The 20,566-nt window shown below is 45.4% G+C and overlaps 1 protein-coding gene across 1 annotated transcript in view; it reads left to right on the top strand.

Moving 5' to 3' along the window:
- The first annotated feature begins 5,112 nt into the window (after positions 1-5,112).
- Positions 5,113-20,566, top strand: part of dpt (dermatopontin) — a 34,263-nt gene continuing 18,809 nt past the window's right edge. The window contains exon 1 of the mRNA XM_014149879.3: positions 5,113-5,704. Within this exon, the coding sequence (XP_014005354.1) occupies positions 5,403-5,704 (302 nt within the window). The 5' untranslated portion in view covers positions 5,113-5,402. The remainder of the gene's footprint in view (positions 5,705-20,566) is intronic.

Raw genomic sequence — 20,566 nt, 5'->3', positions numbered from 1 at the left:
GCGTAGTTCGTTGACTATGAATAACTTGGAAGTGAGGGATCTTATGTTAAGTACTGTTTTGATTTGTGAGGTATATCACACTCTTTAAAAAAGAAAAAAGAAGAGAGACAAGGATGGAGGTCTTTATTCCAGTGAGATTGCTAAAGGCGAACAACCGCCATGTTTAGATTTTCCAGACCTAGATTGAGGCACAGACACGGTCTCAATAGTGAAAACTAGGCTGACTGCACTGACTGTGCTGGCAGCAGATTCCACTAAGCTGGCAGGCTGGCTAACAGTCTGCTGCCTGGCCTGCACCCTATCTCATTGTGGAGCTAGAGGAGTTAGAGCCCTGTCTATGTTTGTAGATAAGATGAGAGCACCACCTCCAGCTAGGATGGAGTCCGTCACTCCTCAAAAGGCCAGGCTTGGTCCTTTTTGTGGGTGAGTCCCAGAATGAGGGACAATTATCTACAAATTCTATCTTTTGGGAGGGGCAGAAAACAGTTTTCAACCAGCGATTGAGTTGTGAGACTCTGCTGTAGAGCTCATCACTCCCCCTAACTGGGAGGGGGCCAGAGACTCTCTGCTGTAGAGCTCATCACTCCCCTTAACTGGGAGGGGGCCAGAGACTCTCTGCTGTAGAGCTCCTCACTCCCCCTAACTGGGAGGGGGGCCAGAGACTCGCTGCTGTAGAGCTCATCACTCCCCTTAACTGGGAGGGGGCCAGAGACTCTCTGCTGTAGAGCTCATCACTCCCCCTAACTGAGAGGGGGCCAGAGACTCTCTGCTGTAGAGCTCATCACTCCCCCTAACTGGGAGGGGGCCAGAGACTCTCTGCTGTAGAGCTCACCACTCCCCCTAACTGGGAGGGTACCAGAGACTCTCTGCTGTAGAGCTCATCACTCCCCCCTAACTGGGAGGGGGGCCAGAGACTCTCTGCTGTAGAGCTCATCACTCCCCCTAACTGGGAGGGGGCCAGAGACTCTCTTCTGTAGAGCTCATCACTCCCCCTAACTGGGAGGGGGCCAGAGACTCTCTGCTGTAGAGCTCATCACTCCCCCTAACTGGGAGGGGGCCAGAGACTCTTTGCTGTAGAGCTCATCACTCCCCCTAACTGGGACGGGGCCAGAGACTCTCTGCTGTAGAGCTCCTCACTCCCCCTAACTGGGAGGGGGCCAGAGACTCTCTGCTGTAGAGCTCCTCACTCCCCCTAACTGGGAGGGGGCCAGAGACTCTCTGCTGTAGAGCTCATCACTCCCCCTAACTGGGAGGGGGCCAGAGACTCTCTGCTGTAGAGCTCATCACTCCCCCTAACTGGGAGGGGGCCAGAGACTCTCTGCTGTAGAGCTCCTCACTCCCCCTAACTGGGAGGGGGCCAGAGACTCTCTGCTGTAGAGCTCATCACTTCCCCTAACTGGGAGGGGGCCAGAGACTCTCTGCTGTAGAGCTCATCACTCCCCCTAACTGGGAGGGGGCCAGAGACTCTCTGCTGTAGAGCTCATCACTCCCCCTAACTGGGAGGGGGGCCAGAGACAATTACTCGATGCCGACACATCTTTCTCGCTGAAGCTATGTTGAGCTTGGTGACCTCTGACTGTTTATCCTAACATCGTTGGTGCCGACGTGGATAACAATATCTCTATACTCTCTACACTCGCCAGTTTTAGCTTTAGCCAGCACCGTCTTTAGATTAGCCTTAACGTCGGTAGCCCTGCCCCCTGGTAAACAGTGTATGATCGCTGGATGATTCGTTTTAAGTCTAATACTGTGGGTAATGGAGTCGCCAATGACTAGGGTTTTCAATTCATCAGAGCTAATGGGCTTGCAGCACGGCTATCCTCGCCGTAAGGCGATCGTTCTCCTGTTTATTATGAGAACAGCGACTGCAATTAGAAGGCATAATGTTAATGTTACTACTTAGCTTCGGCTGGTGGAGGTCCAACAGCAGGACCAGTGTAGCAACGCGGAGGCCCTCAGAGGACAGGAGAACTCTGTAGGTCCTGTAGAACCATGTCCAGATAAAGCGTCCAGGGTGGAAAAAGTTAAGCGAGGACAAAACTAAAACGTTGGTAAATTAGTTAAATGCAAAGTTTTTGATTAAATTGTTAAATAAAAGTTTTAAAAAAGCAGGTAGCAGAGTAGCAGCAAACAGCACAGCCGTACAGAGACAACGCAAAAGTGTTACGTTTCAAATTTCTTTTTGCTTGTTTTACTGGAGGATGTGTTTAATCTCAGTCAATCCTACAGAGTTCCCCTGTCCTCTGAGGGCCTCCGCGTTGCTACGCTGGTCCTGCTGTTGGACCCCGTTGGGAGGGGGGCTACAGCTTCTCTCTAGGAGTTTCTACAGTCTGTTCTCTATCTGCAGCACCGACTACTCCTTTACCATCTCCTCTTTTACCTGCACCAGCTCTCTCCTCATGGGGGCCTTTACCTCCTCAAGAGCTGTGGTAAGGCTCTCTCCTCATGGTGGCCTTTACCTCCTCCAGAGCTGTGGTAAGGCTCTCTCCTCATGGTGGCCTTTACCTCCTCCAGAGCTGTGGTAAGGCTCTCTCCTCGTGGTAGCCTTTACCTCCTCCAGAGCTGTGGTAAGGCTCTCTCCTCGTGGTGGCCTTTACCTCCTCCAGAGCTGTGGTAAGGCTCTCTCCTCGTGGTGGCCTTTACCTCCTCCAGAGCTGTGGTAAGGCTCTCTCCTCGTGGTGGCCTTTACCTCCTCCAGAGCTGTGGTAAGGCTCTCTCCTCGTGGTGACCTTTACCTCCTCAAGAGCTGTGGTAAGACTCTCTCCTCATGGTGGCCTTTACCTCCTCAAGAGCTGTGGTAAGACTCTCTCCTCGTGGTGGCCTTTACCTCCTCCAGAGCTGTGGTAAGGCTCTCTCCTCGTGGTGACCTTTACCTCCTCAAGAGCTGTGGTAAGACTCTCTCCTCATGGTGGCCTTTACCTCCTCAAGAGCTGTGGTAAGGCTCTCTCCTCATGGGGGCCAGCAGAGACGGCCCACAGTCCGGAGCCAGCAGAGATGGCCCACAGTCCGGAGCCTGCAGAGATGGCCCTCCAGTCCGGAGCTCCCAGAGTCGCCCTCCAGTCAGGAGCTCCCAGAGTCGCCCTCCAGTCAGGAGCTCCCAGAGTCGCCCTCCAGTCCGGAGCTCCCAGAGTCGCCCTCCAGTCCGGAGCTCCCAGAGTCGCCCTCCAGTCCGGAGCTCCCAGAGTCGCCCTCCAGTCCGGAGCTCCCAGAGTCGCCCTCCAGTCCGGAGCTCCCAGAGTCGCCCTCCAGTCAGGAGCTCCCAGAGTCGCCCTCCAGTCCGGAGCTCCCAGAGTCGCCCTCCAGTCAAGAGCTCCCAGAGTCGCCCTCCAGTCCGAGGTCTCCAGCGACGCGCATCAGCCCGAGGTCTTCAGCGATGCGCCATAGTCCAGAGACTTCGGGAAGGGTAAAATATAATAAGCAGTTAGCGGGGGTGGACAGGTTAGGTTGGGGAGTAAGGCCGGAGCCTGAGCCACCTCCATAGTAGGTGGGTTGGGGAGGGGGGGTGTAGCACAAGAACAGTCGGTGATGGTGGCCACCCTCCCTTCCCTCCCTTTAGTTTGGGATTATAATTTTTTTTTTGGGGGGGGGTTATTTTTGTGTTTTTGTTTAAGGTGTATCCGGGGTCTGCACCTTTGGGGGGGGGGGGGGGGGGGTACTGTCACGTCCTGACCAGTAATAGAGGTTATTTGTTATTGTAGTTTGGTCAGGACGTGGAAGGGGGTGTGTTTGTTTAGAGTGTTTCGGGGTTTGTTGGGCTATGTTCTTTGTTAGTCTATTTCTATGTTAGTTCTAGTATGTCTATTTCTATGTGGCGTTTGTTGGGTTGACCTTCAATTGGAAGCAGCTGCTCCTAGTTGCTTCTAATTGAAGTTCTTATTTAAGAGGGGTGTTTTTTTTTCTATGGGATTTTGTGGGTAGTTGTTCCTTGTATAGCTGTGTGCCTGACAGGACAGTTTATCGTCGTTGGTTTTGTATACGTGTGTTTTGTTTTGTTTTTCCTTCTTTCTGCCGAATAAAAAGAAAGTGAGTGTACACACTCCCGCTGCATTTTGGTCCAATCCTTACAACACCCGTGACAACAGTGGTGTTTGTTCTTCACTGGTTGACCTTTTCTTGTGGCAACAGGTCACAGATCTTGCTGCTGTGATGGCAGACTGTGGTATTTCACCCAGTAGATATGGGAGTTTATCAAAATTGGATTTGTTTTCAAATTCTTTGTGGGTCTGTGTAATCTGAGGGAAATATGTGTCTCTAATAAGGTCTCTCTCTCTCCACACATACTCTCTCTCTCTCTCTCTCTCTCCACTCTCTCTCTTGCCATTATCTTTCTATCTCTCTCTCTCTCTCGCTCTCTCTGTCTCTTTCTCTCTCTCTCTCTCTCTCTCTCTCTCTCTCTCTCTCTCTCTCTCTCTTACACTCTCTCCCGTTTCTCACCTCTTTTACAAGAACAGTCTGTTTTCACAGGGGAGGGGGGGGGGAGGTTGTGGAAATTCTGATGTTTGTTTTGCAGTCCTCCTTCATTACCAGTTCTCATGAACTTGAAGAGGCCCCAGCTGAATTACAATGTAGTTCGTCCCAGAAAACTCTGCCTGTCATAACCTGAAACAGGTGTTTCTGAAGCCTTTAATTCCCTCTCTTTGTATAATGTAAACAGCATAGTATATGTGGATACTTCATAAATTATTACTTTTTCATAACACCTTACATGTTTATTATTGCTCTGTTTTTCCATTGGCTACAGAACGGAAATAAAAACTTCCAAAACACACTGGGGAACTTTCCAATCCAGATACTTTTTTTTTACTGCAGGAAGTTAGAAATGTTTTTTAAACGAAACCCCCAAGAAATGACAAATGATTACAATTACCCCCCAAAAAATGTTTTGAACTGGCCAATGTCCTGTCAAACAAGATGTATTAAATTAGAACTCTCTCTCTGGACAGCCGAAGTACAACACTAATATTTAAACGACATGATGATTTACTTTACATCACGGTCCTAAATATTTACAAACAACATTTTATTTATTAAGGTGCACCCCCTTTATCTCTGCTATCGACACCGGGGAGTTTTTCTGAAAGTCGACCTTAACAGAAAGTCCAACCAAAACTGTCTTGGGAGCTGCAAATTACACATCAGTTCTGGATTCGGATAATTTATATACACATCTGGTTAGTCAACGACCTGAAAGCCAGACTGCTGTGGTGGAGAATAGAGGAGCGGGCCAGAGCAGACGGTCTTTCACTCTCTCCCTCTCTCTCTCTCGCGCTCTTTCTTTGTCTGCGATCAGATACAGACCCAGCTCAGAGCCTCCAGGACCAGTACTGGGTTAGCCTCAGAGTCGGACGCCCAGGCTTCGCTTACATTAAGCCCTTCACTTCACAAGCTTGGTCACCAACAGGATGAATCCAGGACCAGTGTTGTTACTGTGGGCTCTGGCCCTTCTAGCTACCGTGGCAAGCCAAGAGTACGAGAACCGTATGGAGAGTCATATCGACCGCTCTGTCCCCTGGATCCACACCTTCCGCCAAGGGTTTAACTTCCAGTGTCCCCATGGAGAGGTGCTGGTGGCCCTGCAGAGTGTCTTCAGTGAGAAGGAGGGGTCCGACCGCCTCTGGGCCTTCGAGTGCCAACAGACTCCCACCACCCTGGGGCATCCCACAGAGTGCTGGTGGGACGACACTAACCGCGCCGGGATGGAGTGGTAGGTCCCTGATGCCATCTCTGGTCATCTTTGTCTCTCTTTGACCTCTCTGTAGTGTGCCCTCTTTGACCTCTGTGACCTCTAGGCTTTCTGTGCCCTGATCCTTGTCTAGAAGTGTCATGTTTACACTGGTATCCGTCATCTCTAATCTCTGTAGATGTGGAGGTCCCTGTGGTGTGAATCTTCTCTGGTCATCTCTAATCTCTGTAGATGTGGACGTACCCTGTGGTGTGAATCTTCTCTGGTCATCTCTATAGATGTGGAGGTCCCTGTGGTGTGAATCTAATCTCTGTAGATGTGGAGGTACTGTTTGCTGGAAGCAAGTTAGGGGTGCCCTTTCTCTGTAGTGTGTTCTCTGTAGTGTGTTCTCTGTAGTGTGTTCTATGTAGTGTGTTCTATGTAGTGTGTTCTCTGTAGTGTGTTCTCTGTAGTGTGTTCTCTGTAGTGTGTTCTCTGTAGTGTGTTCTATGTAGTGTGTTCTCTGTAGTGTGCCCTTTGTAGTGTGTTCTCTGTAGTGTGTTCTCTGTAGTGTGTTCTCTGTAGTGTGCCCTTTGTAGTGTGTTCTCTGTAGTGTGTTCTCTGTAGTGTGTTCTATGTAGTGTGTTCTCTGTAGTGTGTTCTCTGTAGTATGTTCTCTGTAGTGTGTTCTCTGTAGTGTGTTCTCTGTAGTGTGTTCTTTGTAGTGTGTTCTCTGTAGTGTGTTCTATGTAGTGTGTTCTCTGTAGTGTGTTCTATGTAGTGTGTTCTCTGTAGTGTGTTCTCTGTAGTGTGCCCTTTGTAGTGTGTTCTCTGTAGTGTGTTCTATGTTGTGTGTTCTCTGTAGTGTGTTCTTTGTAGTGTGTTCTCTGTAGTGTGTTCTATGTAGTGTGTTCTCTGTAGTGTGTTCTATGTAGTGTGTTCTCTGTAGTGTGTTCTCTGTAGTGTGCCCTTTGTAGTGTGTTCTCTGTAGTGTGTTCTCTGTAGTGTGTTCTATGTAGTGTGTTCTCTGTAGTGTGTTCTATGTAGTGTGTTCTCTGTAGTGTGTTCTCTGTAGTGTGTTCTCTGTAGTGTGTTCTATGTAGTGTGTTCTCTGTAGTGTGTTCTCTGTAGTGTGTTCTATGTAGTGTGTTCTCTGTAGTGTGTTCTCTGTAGTGTGTTCTATGTAGTGTGTTCTCTGTAGTGTGTTCTATGTAGTGTGTTCTATGTAGTGTGTTCTCTGTAGTGTGTTCTATGTAGTGTGTTCTCTGTAGTGTGTTCTCTGTAGTGTGTTCTCTGTAGTGTGTTCTATGTAGTGTGTTCTCTGTAGTGTGTTCTCTGTAGTGTGCCCTCTGTAGTGTGTTCTCTGTAGTGTGTTCTATGTAGTGTGTTCTCTGTAGTGTGTTCTATGTAGTGTGTTCTCTGTAGTGTGTTCTATGTAGTGTGTTCTATGTAGTGTGTTCTCTGTAGTGTGTTCTATGTAGTGTGTTCTCTGTAGTGTGTTCTCTGTAGTGTGTTCTCTGTAGTGTGTTCTATGTAGTGTGTTCTATGTAGTGTGTTCTCTGTAGTGTGCCCTTTGTAGTGTGTTCTCTGTAGTGTGTTCTCTGTAGTGTGTTCTCTGTAGTGTGCCCTTTGTAGTGTGTTCTCTGTAGTGTGTTCTCTGTACTGTGTTCTATGTAGTGTGTTCTCTGTAGTGTGTTCTCTGTAGTATGTTCTCTGTAGTGTGTTCTCTGTAGTGTGTTCTCTGTAGTGTGTTCTATATAGTGTGTTCTCTGTAGTGTGTTCTCTGTAGTGTGTTCTATGTAGTGTGTTCTATGTAGTGTGTTCTATGTAGTGTGTTCTCTGTAGTGTGTTCTATGTAGTGTGTTCTCTGTAGTGTGTTCTCTGTAGTGTGTTCTATGTAGTGTGTTCTCTGTAGTGTGTTCTATGTAGTGTGTTCTCTGTAGTGTGTTCTATGTAGTGTGTTCTCTGTAGTCTGCCCTCTGTAGTGTGTTCTATGCAGTGTGTTCTCTGTAGTGTGTTCTATGTAGTGTGTTCTCTGTAGTGTGTTCTATGTAGTGTGTTCTCTGTAGTGTGTTCTATGTAGTGTGTTCTCTGTAGTGTGTTCTCTGTAGTGTGTTCTATGTAGTGTGTTCTCTGTAGTGTGTTCTCTGTAGTGTGTTCTCTGTAGTGTGTTCTATGTAATGTGTTCTCTGTAGTGTGTTCTCTGTAGTGTGTTCTCTGTAGTGTGTTCTCTGTAGTGTGTTCTATGTAGTGTGTTCTCTGTAGTGTGTTCTCTGTAGTGTGTTCTATGTAGTGTGTTCTCTGTAGTGTGTTCTCTGTAGTGTGTTCTATGTAGTGTGTTCTCTGTAGTGTGTTCTATGTAGTGTGTTCTCTGTAGTGTGTTCTATGTAGTGTGTTCTCTGTAGTGTGTTCTCTGTAGTGTGTTCTATGTAGTGTGTTCTCTGTAGTGTGCCCTCTGTAGTGTGTTCTCTGTAGTGTGTTCTCTGTAGTGTGTTCTATGTAGTGTGTTCTCTGTAGTGTGTTCTATGTAGTGTGTTCTCTGTAGTGTGTTCTATGTAGTGTGTTCTCTGTAGTGTGTTCTATGTAGTGTGCCCTCTGTAGTGTGTTCTCTGTAGTGTGTTCTCTGTAGTGTGTTATCTGTAGTGTGTTCTATGTAGTGTGTTCTATGTAGTGTGTTCTCTGTAGTGTGTTCTATGTAGTGTGTTCTCTGTAGTGTGTTCTATGTAGTGTGTTCTCTGTAGTGTGTTCTATGTAGTGTGTTCTCTGTAGTGTGTTCTCTGTAGTGTGTTCTATGTAGTGTGTTCTCTGTAGTGTGTTCTCTGTAGTGTGTTCTATGTAGTGTGTTCTCTGTAGTGTGTTCTCTGTAGTGTGTTCTATGTAGTGTGTTCTCTGTAGTGTGTTCTATGTAGTGTGTTCTCTGTAGTGTGTTCTATGTAGTGTGTTCTCTGTAGTGTGTTCTATGTAGTGTGTTCTCTGTAGTGTGTTCTCTGTAGTGTGTTCTCTGTAGTGTGTTCTATGTAGTGTGTTCTCTGTAGTGTGTTCTATGTAGTGTGTTCTCTGTAGTGTGTTCTCTGTAGTGTGCCCTCTGTAGTGTGTTCTCTGTAGTGTGTTCTATGTAGTGTGTTCTCTGTAGTGTGTTCTATGTAGTGTGTTCTCTGTAGTGTGTTCTATGTAGTGTGTTCTCTGTAGTGTGTTCTCTGTAGTATGTTCTCTGTCGTGTGTTCTCTGTAGTGTGTTCTATGTAGTGTTTTCTATGTAGTGTGTTCTCTGTAGTGTGTTCTATGTAGTGTGCCCTTTGTAGTGTGTTCTATGTAGTGTGTTCTCTGTAGTGTGTTCTATGTAGTGTGTTCTCTGTAGTGTGTTCTATGTAGTGTGTTCTCTGTAGTGTGTTCTCTGTAGTGTGTTCTCTGTAGTGTGTTCTATGTAGTGTGTTCTCTGTAGTGTGTTCTATGTAGTGTGTTCTCTGTAGTGTGTTCTCTGTAGTGTGTTCTCTGTAGTGTGTTCTATGTAGTGTGTTCTCTGTAGTGTGCCCTTTGTAGTGTGTTCTCTGTAGTGTGCCCTCTGTAGTGTGTTCTATGTAGTGTGTTCTATGTAGTGTGTTCTATGTAGTGTGTTCTCTGTAGTTTGTTCTATGTAGTGTGCCCTTTGTAGTGTGTTCTCTGTAGTGTGTTCTCTGTAGTGTGTTCTCTGTAGTGTGTTCTCTGTAGTGTGTTCTATGTAGTGTGTTCTCTGTAGTGTGTTCTCTGTAGTGTGTTCTATGTAGTGTGTTCTCTGTAGTGTGTTCTATGTAGTGTGTTCTCTGTAGTGTGTTCTATGTAGTGTGTTCTCTGTAGTGTGTTCTATGTAGTGTGTTCTCTGTAGTGTGTTCTCTGTAGTGTGTTCTCTGTAGTGTGTTCTATGTAGTGTGTTCTCTGTAGTGTGTTCTATGTAGTGTGTTCTCTGTAGTGTGTTCTCTGTAGTGTGCCCTCTGTAGTGTGTTCTCTGTAGTGTGTTCTATGTAGTGTGTTCTCTGTAGTGTGTTCTATGTAGTGTGTTCTCTGTAGTGTGTTCTATGTAGTGTGTTCTCTGTAGTGTGTTCTCTGTAGTATGTTCTCTGTCGTGTGTTCTCTGTAGTGTGTTCTATGTAGTGTTTTCTATGTAGTGTGTTCTCTGTAGTGTGTTCTATGTAGTGTGCCCTTTGTAGTGTGTTCTATGTAGTGTGTTCTCTGTAGTGTGTTCTATGTAGTGTGTTCTCTGTAGTGTGTTCTATGTAGTGTGTTCTCTGTAGTGTGTTCTCTGTAGTGTGTTCTCTGTAGTGTGTTCTATGTAGTGTGTTCTCTGTAGTGTGTTCTATGTAGTGTGTTCTCTGTAGTGTGTTCTCTGTAGTGTGTTCTCTGTAGTGTGTTCTATGTAGTGTGTTCTCTGTAGTGTGCCCTTTGTAGTGTGTTCTCTGTAGTGTGCCCTCTGTAGTGTGTTCTATGTAGTGTGTTCTATGTAGTGTGTTCTATGTAGTGTGTTCTCTGTAGTTTGTTCTATGTAGTGTGCCCTTTGTAGTGTGTTCTCTGTAGTGTGTTCTATGTAGTGTGTTCTCTGTAGTGTGTTCTATGTAGTGTGTTCTCTGTAGTGTGTTCTCTGTAGTGTGTTCTATGTAGTGTGTTCTATGTAGTGTGTTCTCTGTAGTGTGTTCTCTGTAGTGTGTTCTATGTAGTGTGTTCTCTGTAGTGTGTTCTCTGTAGTGTGTTCTATGTAGTGTGTTCTCTGTAGTGTGTTCTCTGTAGTGTGTTCTCTGTAGTGTGTTCTCTGTAGTGTGTTCTATGTAGTGTGCCCTCTGTAGTGTGTTCTCTGTAGTGTGTTCTCTGTAGTGTGTTCTCTGTAGTGTGTTCTATGTAGTGTGTTCTCTGTAGTGTGTTCTCTGTAGTGTGTTCTCTGTAGTGTGTTCTATGTAGTGTGTTCTCTGTAGTGTGTTCTCTGTAGTGTGTTCTCTGTAGTGTGTCTATGTAGTGTGCCCTCTGTAGTGTGTTCTATGTAGTGTGTTCTCTGTAGTGTGTTCTCTGTAGTGTGTTCTCTGTAGTGTGTTCTATGTAGTGTGTTCTCTGTAGTGTGTTCTCTGTAGTGTGTTCTATGTAGTGTGCCCTCTGTAGTGTGTTCTCTGTAGTGTGTTCTCTGTAGTGTGTTCTCTGTAGTGTGTTCTATGTAGTGTGTTCTCTGTAGTGTGTTCTCTGTAGTGTGTTCTATGTAGTGTGTTCTCTGTAGTGTGTTCTATGTAGTGTGTTCTCTGTAGTGTGTTCTATGTAGTGTGTTCTCTGTAGTGTGTTCTCTGTAGTGTGTTCTCTGTAGTGTGTTCTATGTAGTGTGTTCTCTGTAGTGTGTTCTCTGTAGTGTGTTCTCTGTAGTGTGTTCTATGTAGTGTGTTCTCTGTAGTGTGTTCTCTGTAGTGTGTTCTATGTAGTGTGTTCTCTGTAGTGTGTTCTATGTAGTGTGTTCTATGTAGTGTGTTCTCTGTAGTGTGTTCTATGTAGTGTGTTCTCTGTAGTGTGTTCTCTGTAGTGTGTTCTCTGTAGTGTGTTCTATGTAGTGTGTTCTCTGTAGTGTGTTCTCTGTAGTGTGCCCTCTGTAGTGTGTTCTCTGTAGTGTGTTCTATGTAGTGTGTTCTCTGTAGTGTGTTCTATGTAGTGTGTTCTCTGTAGTGTGTTCTATGTAGTGTGTTCTATGTAGTGTGTTCTCTGTAGTGTGTTCTCTGTAGTGTGTTCTCTGTAGTGTGTTCTCTGTAGTGTGTTCTATGTAGTGTGTTCTATGTAGTGTGTTCTCTGTAGTGTGCCCTTTGTAGTGTGTTCTCTGTAGTGTGTTCTCTGTAGTGTGTTCTCTGTAGTGTGCCCTTTGTAGTGTGTTCTCTGTAGTGTGTTCTCTGTAGTGTGTTCTATGTAGTGTGTTCTCTGTAGTGTGTTCTCTGTAGTATGTTCTCTGTAGTGTGTTCTCTGTAGTGTGTTCTCTGTAGTGTGTTCTCTGTAGTGTGTTCTATGTAGTGTGTTCTCTGTAGTGTGTTCTCTGTAGTGTGTTCTATGTAGTGTGTTCTATGTAGTGTGTTCTATGTAGTGTGTTCTCTGTAGTGTGTTCTATGTAGTGTGTTCTCTGTAGTGTGTTCTCTGTAGTGTGTTCTATGTAGTGTGTTCTATGTAGTGTGTTCTCTGTAGTGTGTTCTATGTAGTGTGTTCTCTGTAGTCTGCCCTCTGTAGTGTGTTCTATGCAGTGTGTTCTCTGTAGTGTGTTCTATGTAGTGTGTTCTCTGTAGTGTGTTCTATGTAGTGTGTTCTCTGTAGTGTGTTCTATGTAGTGTGTTCTCTGTAGTGTGTTCTCTGTAGTGTGTTCTATGTAGTGTGTTCTCTGTAGTGTGTTCTCTGTAGTGTGTTCTATGTAGTGTGTTCTCTGTAGTGTGTTCTCTGTAGTGTGTTCTCTGTAGTGTGTTCTCTGTAGTGTGTTCTATGTAGTGTGTTCTCTGTAGTGTGTTCTCTGTAGTGTGTTCTATGTAGTGTGTTCTCTGTAGTGTGTTCTCTGTAGTGTGTTCTATGTAGTGTGTTCTCTGTAGAGTGTTCTATGTAGTGTGTTCTCTGTAGTGTGTTCTATGTAGTGTGTTCTCTGTAGTGTGTTCTCTGTAGTGTGTTCTCTGTAGTGTGCCCTCTGTAGTGTGTTCTCTGTAGTGTGTTCTCTGTAGTGTGTTCTATGTAGTGTGTTCTCTGTAGTGTGTTCTATGTAGTGTGTTCTCTGTAGTGTGTTCTATGTAGTGTGTTCTCTGTAGTGTGTTCTATGTAGTGTGCCCTCTGTAGTGTGTTCTCTGTAGTGTGTTCTCTGTAGTGTGTTATCTGTAGTGTGTTCTATGTAGTGTGTTCTATGTAGTGTGTTCTCTGTAGTGTGTTCTATGTAGTGTGTTCTCTGTAGTGTGTTCTATGTAGTGTGTTCTCTGTAGTGTGTTCTCTGTAGTGTGTTCTATGTAGTGTGTTCTCTGTAGTGTGTTCTCTGTAGTGTGTTCTCTGTAGTGTGTTCTATGTAGTGTGTTCTCTGTAGTGTGTTCTCTGTAGTGTGTTCTATGTAGTGTGTTCTCTGTAGTGTGTTCTATGTAGTGTGTTCTCTGTAGTGTGTTCTATGTAGTGTGTTCTCTGTAGTGTGTTCTCTGTAGTGTGTTCTACTGTAGTGTGTTCTCTGTAGTGTGTTCTATGTAGTGTGTTCTCTGTAGTGTGTTCTCTGTAGTGTGCCCTCTGTAGTGTGTTCTCTGTAGTGTGTTCTATGTAGTGTGTTCTCTGTAGTGTGTTCTATGTAGTGTGTTCTCTGTAGTGTGTTCTATGTAGTGTGTTCTCTGTAGTGTGTTCTCTGTAGTATGTTCTCTGTCGTGTGTTCTCTGTAGTGTGTTCTATGTAGTGTTTTCTATGTAGTGTGTTCTCTGTAGTGTGTTCTATGTAGTGTGCCCTTTGTAGTGTGTTCTATGTAGTGTTTTCTCTGTAGTGTGTTCTATGTAGTGTGTTCTCTGTAGTGTGTTCTATGTAGTGTGTTCTCTGTAGTGTGTTCTATGTAGTGTGTTCTCTGTAGTGTGTTCTCTGTAGTGTGTTCTCTGTAGTGTGTTCTATGTAGTGTGTTCTCTGTAGTGTGCCCTTTGTAGTGTGTTCTCTGTAGTGTGCCCTCTGTAGTGTGTTCTATGTAGTGTGTTCTATGTAGTGTGTTCTATGTAGTGTGTTCTCTGTAGTTTGTTCTATGTAGTGTGCCCTTTGTAGTGTGTTCTCTGTAGTGTGTTCTATGTAGTGTGTTCTCTGTAGTGTGTTCTATGTAGTGTGTTCTCTGTAGTGTGTTCTCTGTAGTGTGTTCTATGTAGTGTGTTCTCTGTAGTGTGTTCTCTGTAGTGTGTTCTCTGTAGTGTGTTCTATGTAGTGTGTTCTATGTAGTGTGTTCTCTGTAGTGTGTTCTCTGTAGTGTGTTCTCTGTAGTGTGTTCTCTGTAGTGTGTTCTATGTAGTGTGCCCTCTGTAGTGTGTTCTCTGTAGTGTGTTCTCTGTAGTGTGTTCTCTGTAGTGTGTTCTATGTAGTGTGTTCTCTGTAGTGTGTTCTCTGTAGTGTGTTCTCTGTAGTGTGTTCTATGTAGTGTGTTCTCTGTAGTGTGTTCTCTGTAGTGTGTTCTCTGTAGTGTGTTCTATGTAGTGTGCCCTCTGTAGTGTGTTATCTGTAGTGTGTTCTCTGTAGTGTGTTCTCTGTAGTGTGTTCTATGTAGTGTGTTCTCTGTAGTGTGTTCTCTGTAGTGTGTTCTCTGTAGTGTGTTCTCTGTAGTGTGTTCTATGTAGTGTGTTCTCTGTAGTGTGTTCTATGTAGTGTGTTCTCTGTAGTGTGTTCTATGTAGTGTGTTCTCTGTAGTGTGTTCTCTGTAGTGTGTTCTATGTAGTGTGTTCTCTGTAGTGTGTTCTCTGTAGTGTGTTCTCTGTAGTGTGTTCTATGTAGTGTGTTCTCTGTAGTGTTTTCTCTGTAGTGTGCCCTCTGTAGTGTGTTCTCTGTAGTGTGTTCTATGTAGTGTGTTCTCTGTAGTGTGTTCTATGTAGTGTGTTCTCTGTAGTGTGTTCTATGTAGTGTGTTCTCTGTAGTGTGTTCTCTGTAGTATGTTCTCTGTCGTGTGTTCTCTGTAGTGTGTTCTATGTAGTGTGTTCTATGTAGTGTGTTCTATGTAGTGTGCCCTTTGTAGTGTGTTCTATGTAGTGTGTTCTCTGTAGTGTGTTCTATGTAGTGTGTTCTCTGTAGTGTGTTCTATGTAGTGTGTTCTCTGTAGTGTGTTCTCTGTAGTGTGTTCTATGTAGTGTGTTCTCTGTAGTGTGTTCTATGTAGTGTGTTCTCTGTAGTGTGTTCTCTGTAGTGTGTTCTCTGTAGTGTGTTCTATGTAGTGTGTTCTCTGTAGTGTGCCCTTTGTAGTGTGTTCTCTGTAGTGTGCCCTCTGTAGTGTGTTCTATGTAGTGTGTTCTATGTAGTGTGTTCTATGTAGTGTGTTCTCTGTAGTTTGTTCTATGTAGTGTGCCCTTTGTAGTGTGTTCTCTGTAGTGTGTTCTATGTAGTGTGTTCTCTGTAGTGTGTTCTATGTAGTGTGTTCTCTGTAGTGTGTTCTATGTAGTGTGTTCTCTGTAGTGTGTTCTCTGTAGTGTGTTCTATGTAGTGTGTTCTCTGTAGTGTGTTCTCTGTAGTGTGTTCTCTGTAGTGTGTTCTATGTAGTGTGTTCTATGTAGTGTGTTCTCTGTAGTGTGTTCTCTGTAGTGTGTTCTCTGTAGTGTGTTCTATGTAGTGTGCCCTCTGTAGTGTGTTCTCTGTAGTGTGTTCTCTGTAGTGTGTTCTCTGTAGTGTGTTCTATGTAGTGTGTTCTCTGTAGTGTGTTCTCTGTAGTGTGTTCTCTGTAGTGTGTTCTATGTAGTGTGTTCTCTGTAGTGTGTTCTCTGTAGTGTGTTCTATGTAGTGTGCCCTCTGTAGTGTGTTCTCTGTAGTGTGTTCTCTGTAGTGTGTTCTCTGTAGTGTGTTCTATGTAGTGTGTTCTCTGTAGTGTGTTCTCTGTAGTGTGTTCTATGTAGTGTGTTCTCTGTAGTGTGTTCTCTGTAGTGTGTTCTATGTAGTGTGTTCTCTGTAGTGTGTTCTATGTAGTGTGTTCTCTGTAGTGTGTTCTCTGTAGTGTGTTCTATGTAGTGTGTTCTATGTAGTGTGTTCTCTGTAGTGTGTTCTATGTAGTGTGCCCTCTGTAGTGTGTTCTATGTAGTGTGTTCTCTGTAGTGTGTTCTCTGTAGTGTGTTCTATGTAGTGTGTTCTATGTAGTGTGTTCTCTGTAGTGTGTTCTCTGTAGTGTGTTCTCTGTAGTGTGTTCTCTGTAGTGTGTTCTATGTAGTGTGTTCTATGTAGTGTGTTCTATGTAGTGTGTTCTCTGTAGTGTGTTCTATGTAGTGTGCCCTCTGTAGTGTGTTCTATGTAGTGTGTTCTCTGTAGTGTGTTCTATGTAGTGTGTTCTCTGTAGTGTGTTCTCTGTAGTGTGTTCTATGTAGTGTGTTCTCTGTAGTGTGTTCTATGTAGTGTGTTCTCTGTAGTGTGTTCTCTGTAGTGTGGTCTCTGTAGTGTGTTCTCTGTAGTGTGTTCTATGTAGTGTGTTCTCTGTAGTGTGTTCTATGTAGTGTGTTCTCTGTAGTGTGTTCTCTGTAGTGTGTTCTATGTAGTGTGTTCTATGTAGTGTGTTCTCTGTAGTGTGTTCTATGTAGTGTGTTCTCTGTAGTGTGTTCTATGTAGTGTGTTCTCTGTAGTGTGTTCTCTGTAGTGTGTTCTCTGTAGTGTGTTCTCTGTAGTGTGCCCTCTGTAGTGTGTTCTATGTAGTGTGTTCTCTGTAGTGTGTTCTATGTAGTGTGTTCTCTGTAGTGTGTTCTATGTAGTGTGTTCTCTGTAGTGTGTTCTCTGTAGTGTGTTCTATGTAGTGTGTTCTCTGTAGTGTGTTCTATGTAGTGTGTTCTCTGTAGTGTGTTCTATGTAGTGTGTTCTCTGTAGTGTGTTCTCTGTAGTGTGTTCTCTGTAGTGTGTTCTATGTAGTGTGTTCTCTGTAGTGTGTTCTCTGTAGTGTGTTCTATGTAGTGTGTTCTCTGTAGTGTGTTCTCTGTAGTGTGTTCTATGTAGTGTGTTCTCTGTAGTGTGTTCTCTGTAGTGTGTTCTATGTAGTGTGTTCTCTGTAGTGTGTTCTATGTAGTGTGTTCTCTGTAGTGTGTTCTATGTAGTGTGTTCTATGTAGTGTGTTCTCTGTAGTGTGCCCTCTGTAGTATGCCCTCTGTAGTGTGTTCTCTGTAGTGTGTTCTCTGTAGTGTGTTCTATGTAGTGTGTTCTCTGTAGTGTGTTCTCTGTAGTGTGTTCTATGTAGTGTGTTCTATGTAGTGTGTTCTATGTAGTGTGTTCTCTGTAGTGTGTTCTATGTAGTGTGTTCTCTGTAGTGTGTTCTATGTAGTGTGTTCTCTGTAGTGTGTTCTATGTAGTGTGCCCTCTCTAGTGTGTTCTCTGTGGCACGCTCTGGTCTGACCATCTGCATCCTCTCTGATCTCTATCGATTGTAAGATTTGCTGAAAACAAAGGCTGCAGCTGCAGCTGTAACGACGCTGGAACTTGCTGATTGGGTGGGTGAGGAGAGTCAAATTTGGTAATTGCTAATTATGGACAGTTTATTTCCCTCTGGGCTGAGTTGTAATACCCTCAGTCTCAGCAACAGGGTGACTGAAGGCTCTATCCTATTGGTGTCTACGTCGGAAAAGCCTGAGCTTCGATGGGATTTAATAAGGATAGACCATTTTATTGTCCCTCACTGATCCATGTCCATAGAGGAGCCTCTCTAGCATGAATCATCACGTTTACATTGTGCTTAGGTTTACGTTTATTTAAACATCTTGGTACATATGCAGAAACATACATCAAATGTGACGTCATAGAATATCTAAAACAGTGAATTGGAGTGCTTTATGATCAACAGAGACTGATATGAAGGAACTCAGGAATCCAACAAAAAACAAAACTTGAATCCGTTTTTCTGAAGTCTAGTCTGAAAAGATAGGAGGCAGGATGTCAGAGAGCCATCACGTAGTCGTCAGAGAGCCATCACGTAGTCGTCAGAGAGCCATCACGTAGTCGTCAGAGAGCCATCACCTGGTCGTCAGAGAGCCATCACCTAGTCGTCAGAGAGCCATCACGTAGTCGTCAGAGAGCCATCACGTAGTTGTCAGAGAGCCATCACGTAGTCGTCAGAGAGCCATCACCTGGTCGTCAGAGAGCCATCACCTAGTCGTCAGAGAGCCATCACGTAGTCGTCAGAGAGCCATCACGTAGTCGTCAGAGAGCCATCACGTACTCATCAGAGAGCCATCACGTAGTCGTCAGAGAGCCATCACGTAGTCTTCAGAGAGCCATCACGTAGTCGTCAGAGAGCCATCACGTAGTCTTCAGAGAGCCATCACGTAGTCGTCAGAGAGCCATCACCTAGTCTTCAGAGAGCCATCACGGAGTCTTCTACTGAGCCATCACGTAGTCGTCAGAGAGCCATCACGTAGTCGTCAGAGAGCCATCACATAGTCTTCAGAGAGCCATCACATAGTCTTCAGAGAGCCATCACCTAGTCTTCAGAGAGCCATCACGTAGTCTTCAGAGAGCCATCACGTAGTCGTCAGAGAGCCATCACGTAGTCGTCAGAGAGCCATCACGTAGTCATCAGAGAGCCATCACCTAGTCGTCAGAGAGCCATCACGTAGTCGTCAGAGAGCCATCACCTAGTCGTCAGAGAGCCATCACGTAGTCGTCAGAGAGCCACCACGTAGTCTTCAGAGAGCCATCACGTAGTCTTCAGAGAGCCATCACCTAGTCTTCAGAGAGCCATCACCTAGTCTTCAGAGAGCCATCACGTAGTCTTCAGAGAGCCATCACCTAGTCTTCAGAGAGCCATCACCTAGTCTTCAGAGAGCCATCACGTAGTCGTCAGAGAGCCATCACCTAGTCTTCAGAGAGCCATCACGTAGTCGTCAGAGAGCCATCACGTAGTCGTCAGAGAGCCATCACGTAGTCGTCAGAGAGCCATCACGTAGTCGTCAGAGAGCCATCACGTAGTCTTCAGAGAGCCATCACATAGTCGTCAGAGAGCCATCACGTAGTCGTCAGAGAGCCATCACATAGTCGTCAGAGAGCCATCACATAGTCTTCAGAGAGCCATCACGTAGTCGTCAGAGAGCCATCACCTAGTCTTCAGAGAGCCATCACGGAGTCTTCTACTGAGCCATCACGTAGTCGTCAGAGAGCCATCACGTAGTCGTCAGAGACCCATCACATAGTCTTCTACTGAGCAGGGTAATTCTAAAACCACTGAAGAGGTCCACGATGAAGGGTTAGAGAGACACGTGGCCTATAGACCAGATATAGTCACACACACACACACACACACACATTCCTAGGAGGACGTTAGGTCGGTGTGTGTCATGTCATCAGTCAGGTGCCAAACACATTCTCTCTGCCGTGGGGACATTCAATTAAACTCAACTTGATTTACTGCTCTGTTTACGGCTGAAATGTTGCAGCCTCAACTCACAGCGGTTAAGTTATTTCTGTACAATGGAGTTTATTGCTCTATGTTCCAAACCAATGAAAACAGTACCCCCCCCCCCTCACTTCCTCCGCGAAGAACATCATTGACTCGTTAGTGGATGACATCATCGTTCTAGAGAGCAGGAAGCAGTCCTTATATTGATCTCCGTACATCCCAAAAACTCTCCTGTTCAACTACATTTATAATCTTTTTTTTTGTCTATTTACATTTTTTTTTACATTTTTGTCATTTAGCAGACGCTCTTATCCAGAGCGACTTACAGTAGTGAATTCATACATTTCATTACATTTTTCCCCCCGTACTGGTCCCCCGTGGGAATCGAACCCACAACCCTGGCGTTGCAAACACCATGCTCTACCAACCGAGCCACACGGGACATTTGATCTTGTGTTTCTGTCGACTCCGTGTTCTTTCTCTCTTCTGCGTTGTTGGGAACGGCCCGTCGATCTACACACGCTGTTTACCAAGCATGTGTCAAATACAATCGGATTTGATTTGATTTGACATAGTGCACTACTTTTCACCAGAGCGCTATGGACCCTGGTGAAAAGTAGTGCACCACATAAGTGAGAGGGTGCCAGATGGGACTCTACTGCTGGTGACTCTACCGCTGGTGACTCTACTGGTGACTCTACTGCTGGTGACTCTACTGCTGGTGACTCTACTGGTGACTCTACCGCTGGTGACTCTACTGCTGACTCTACCGCTGGTGACTCTACTGGTGACTCTACTGCTGGTGACTCTACTGGTGACTCTACTGCTGGTGACTCTACTGGTGACTCTACTGGTGACTCTACTGCTGGTGACTCTACTGGTGACTCTGCTGCTGGTGACTCTACTGGTGACTCTACTGCTGGTGACTCTACTGCTGGTGACTCGACTGGTGACTCTACTGGTGACTCTACTGCTGGTGACTCTACTGCTGGTGACTCTACTGGTGACTCTACTGCTGGTGACTCTACTGGTGACTCTACTGCTGGTGACTCTACTGGTGACTCTGCTGCTGGTGTCTCTACTGGTGACTCTACTGGTGACTCTACTGGTGACTCTACTGGTGACTCTACCACTGGTGACTCTACTGGTGACTCTACTGCTGGTGTCTCTACTGGTGACTCTACTGCTGTTGACTCTACTGGTGACTCTACTGGTGACTCTACTGCTGGTGACTCTACTGGTGACTCTACTGCTGGTGACTCTACTGGTGACTCTACTGGTGACTCTAACGCTGGTGACTCTACTGGTGACTCTACTGGTGACTCTGCTGGTGACTCTACTGGTGACTCTACTGCTGGTGACTCTACTGGTGACTCTACTGGTGACTCTACTGCTGGTGACTCTACTGCTGGTGTCTACCGCTGGTGACTCTACCACTGGTGACTCTACTGGTGACTCTACTGCTGGTGTCTACCGCTGGTGACTCTACCACTGGTGACTCTACTGGTGACTCTACTGGTGGTGACTCTACTGGTGACTCTACTGGTGGTGACTCTACTGGTGACTCTACCACTGGTGACTCTGCTGTTGGTGACTCTACTGGTGACTCTACTGGTGACTCTACTGGTGACTCTACTGCTGGTGACTCCATTGCTGGTGACTCTACTGATGACTCTACTGGTGACTCTACTGGTGGTGACTCTACTGGTGACTCTACTGCTGGTGACTCTACTGGTGACTCTACTGGTGACTCTAACGCTGGTGACTCTGCTGGTGACTCTACTGGTGACTCTACTGCTGGTGACTCTACTGGTGACTCTACTGGTGACTCTACTGCTGGTGACTCTACTGCTGGTGTCTACCGCTGGTGACTCTACC

Source organism: Salmo salar, chromosome 16, assembly GCF_965601325.2.
Source record: "Salmo salar chromosome 16, fSalSal1, whole genome shotgun sequence".
NCBI classification, from domain to species: domain Eukaryota; kingdom Metazoa; phylum Chordata; class Actinopteri; order Salmoniformes; family Salmonidae; genus Salmo; species Salmo salar.
Note: the sequence above shows the minus strand (reverse complement) of the source record. Positions and strands in the feature narration are given on the sequence as shown.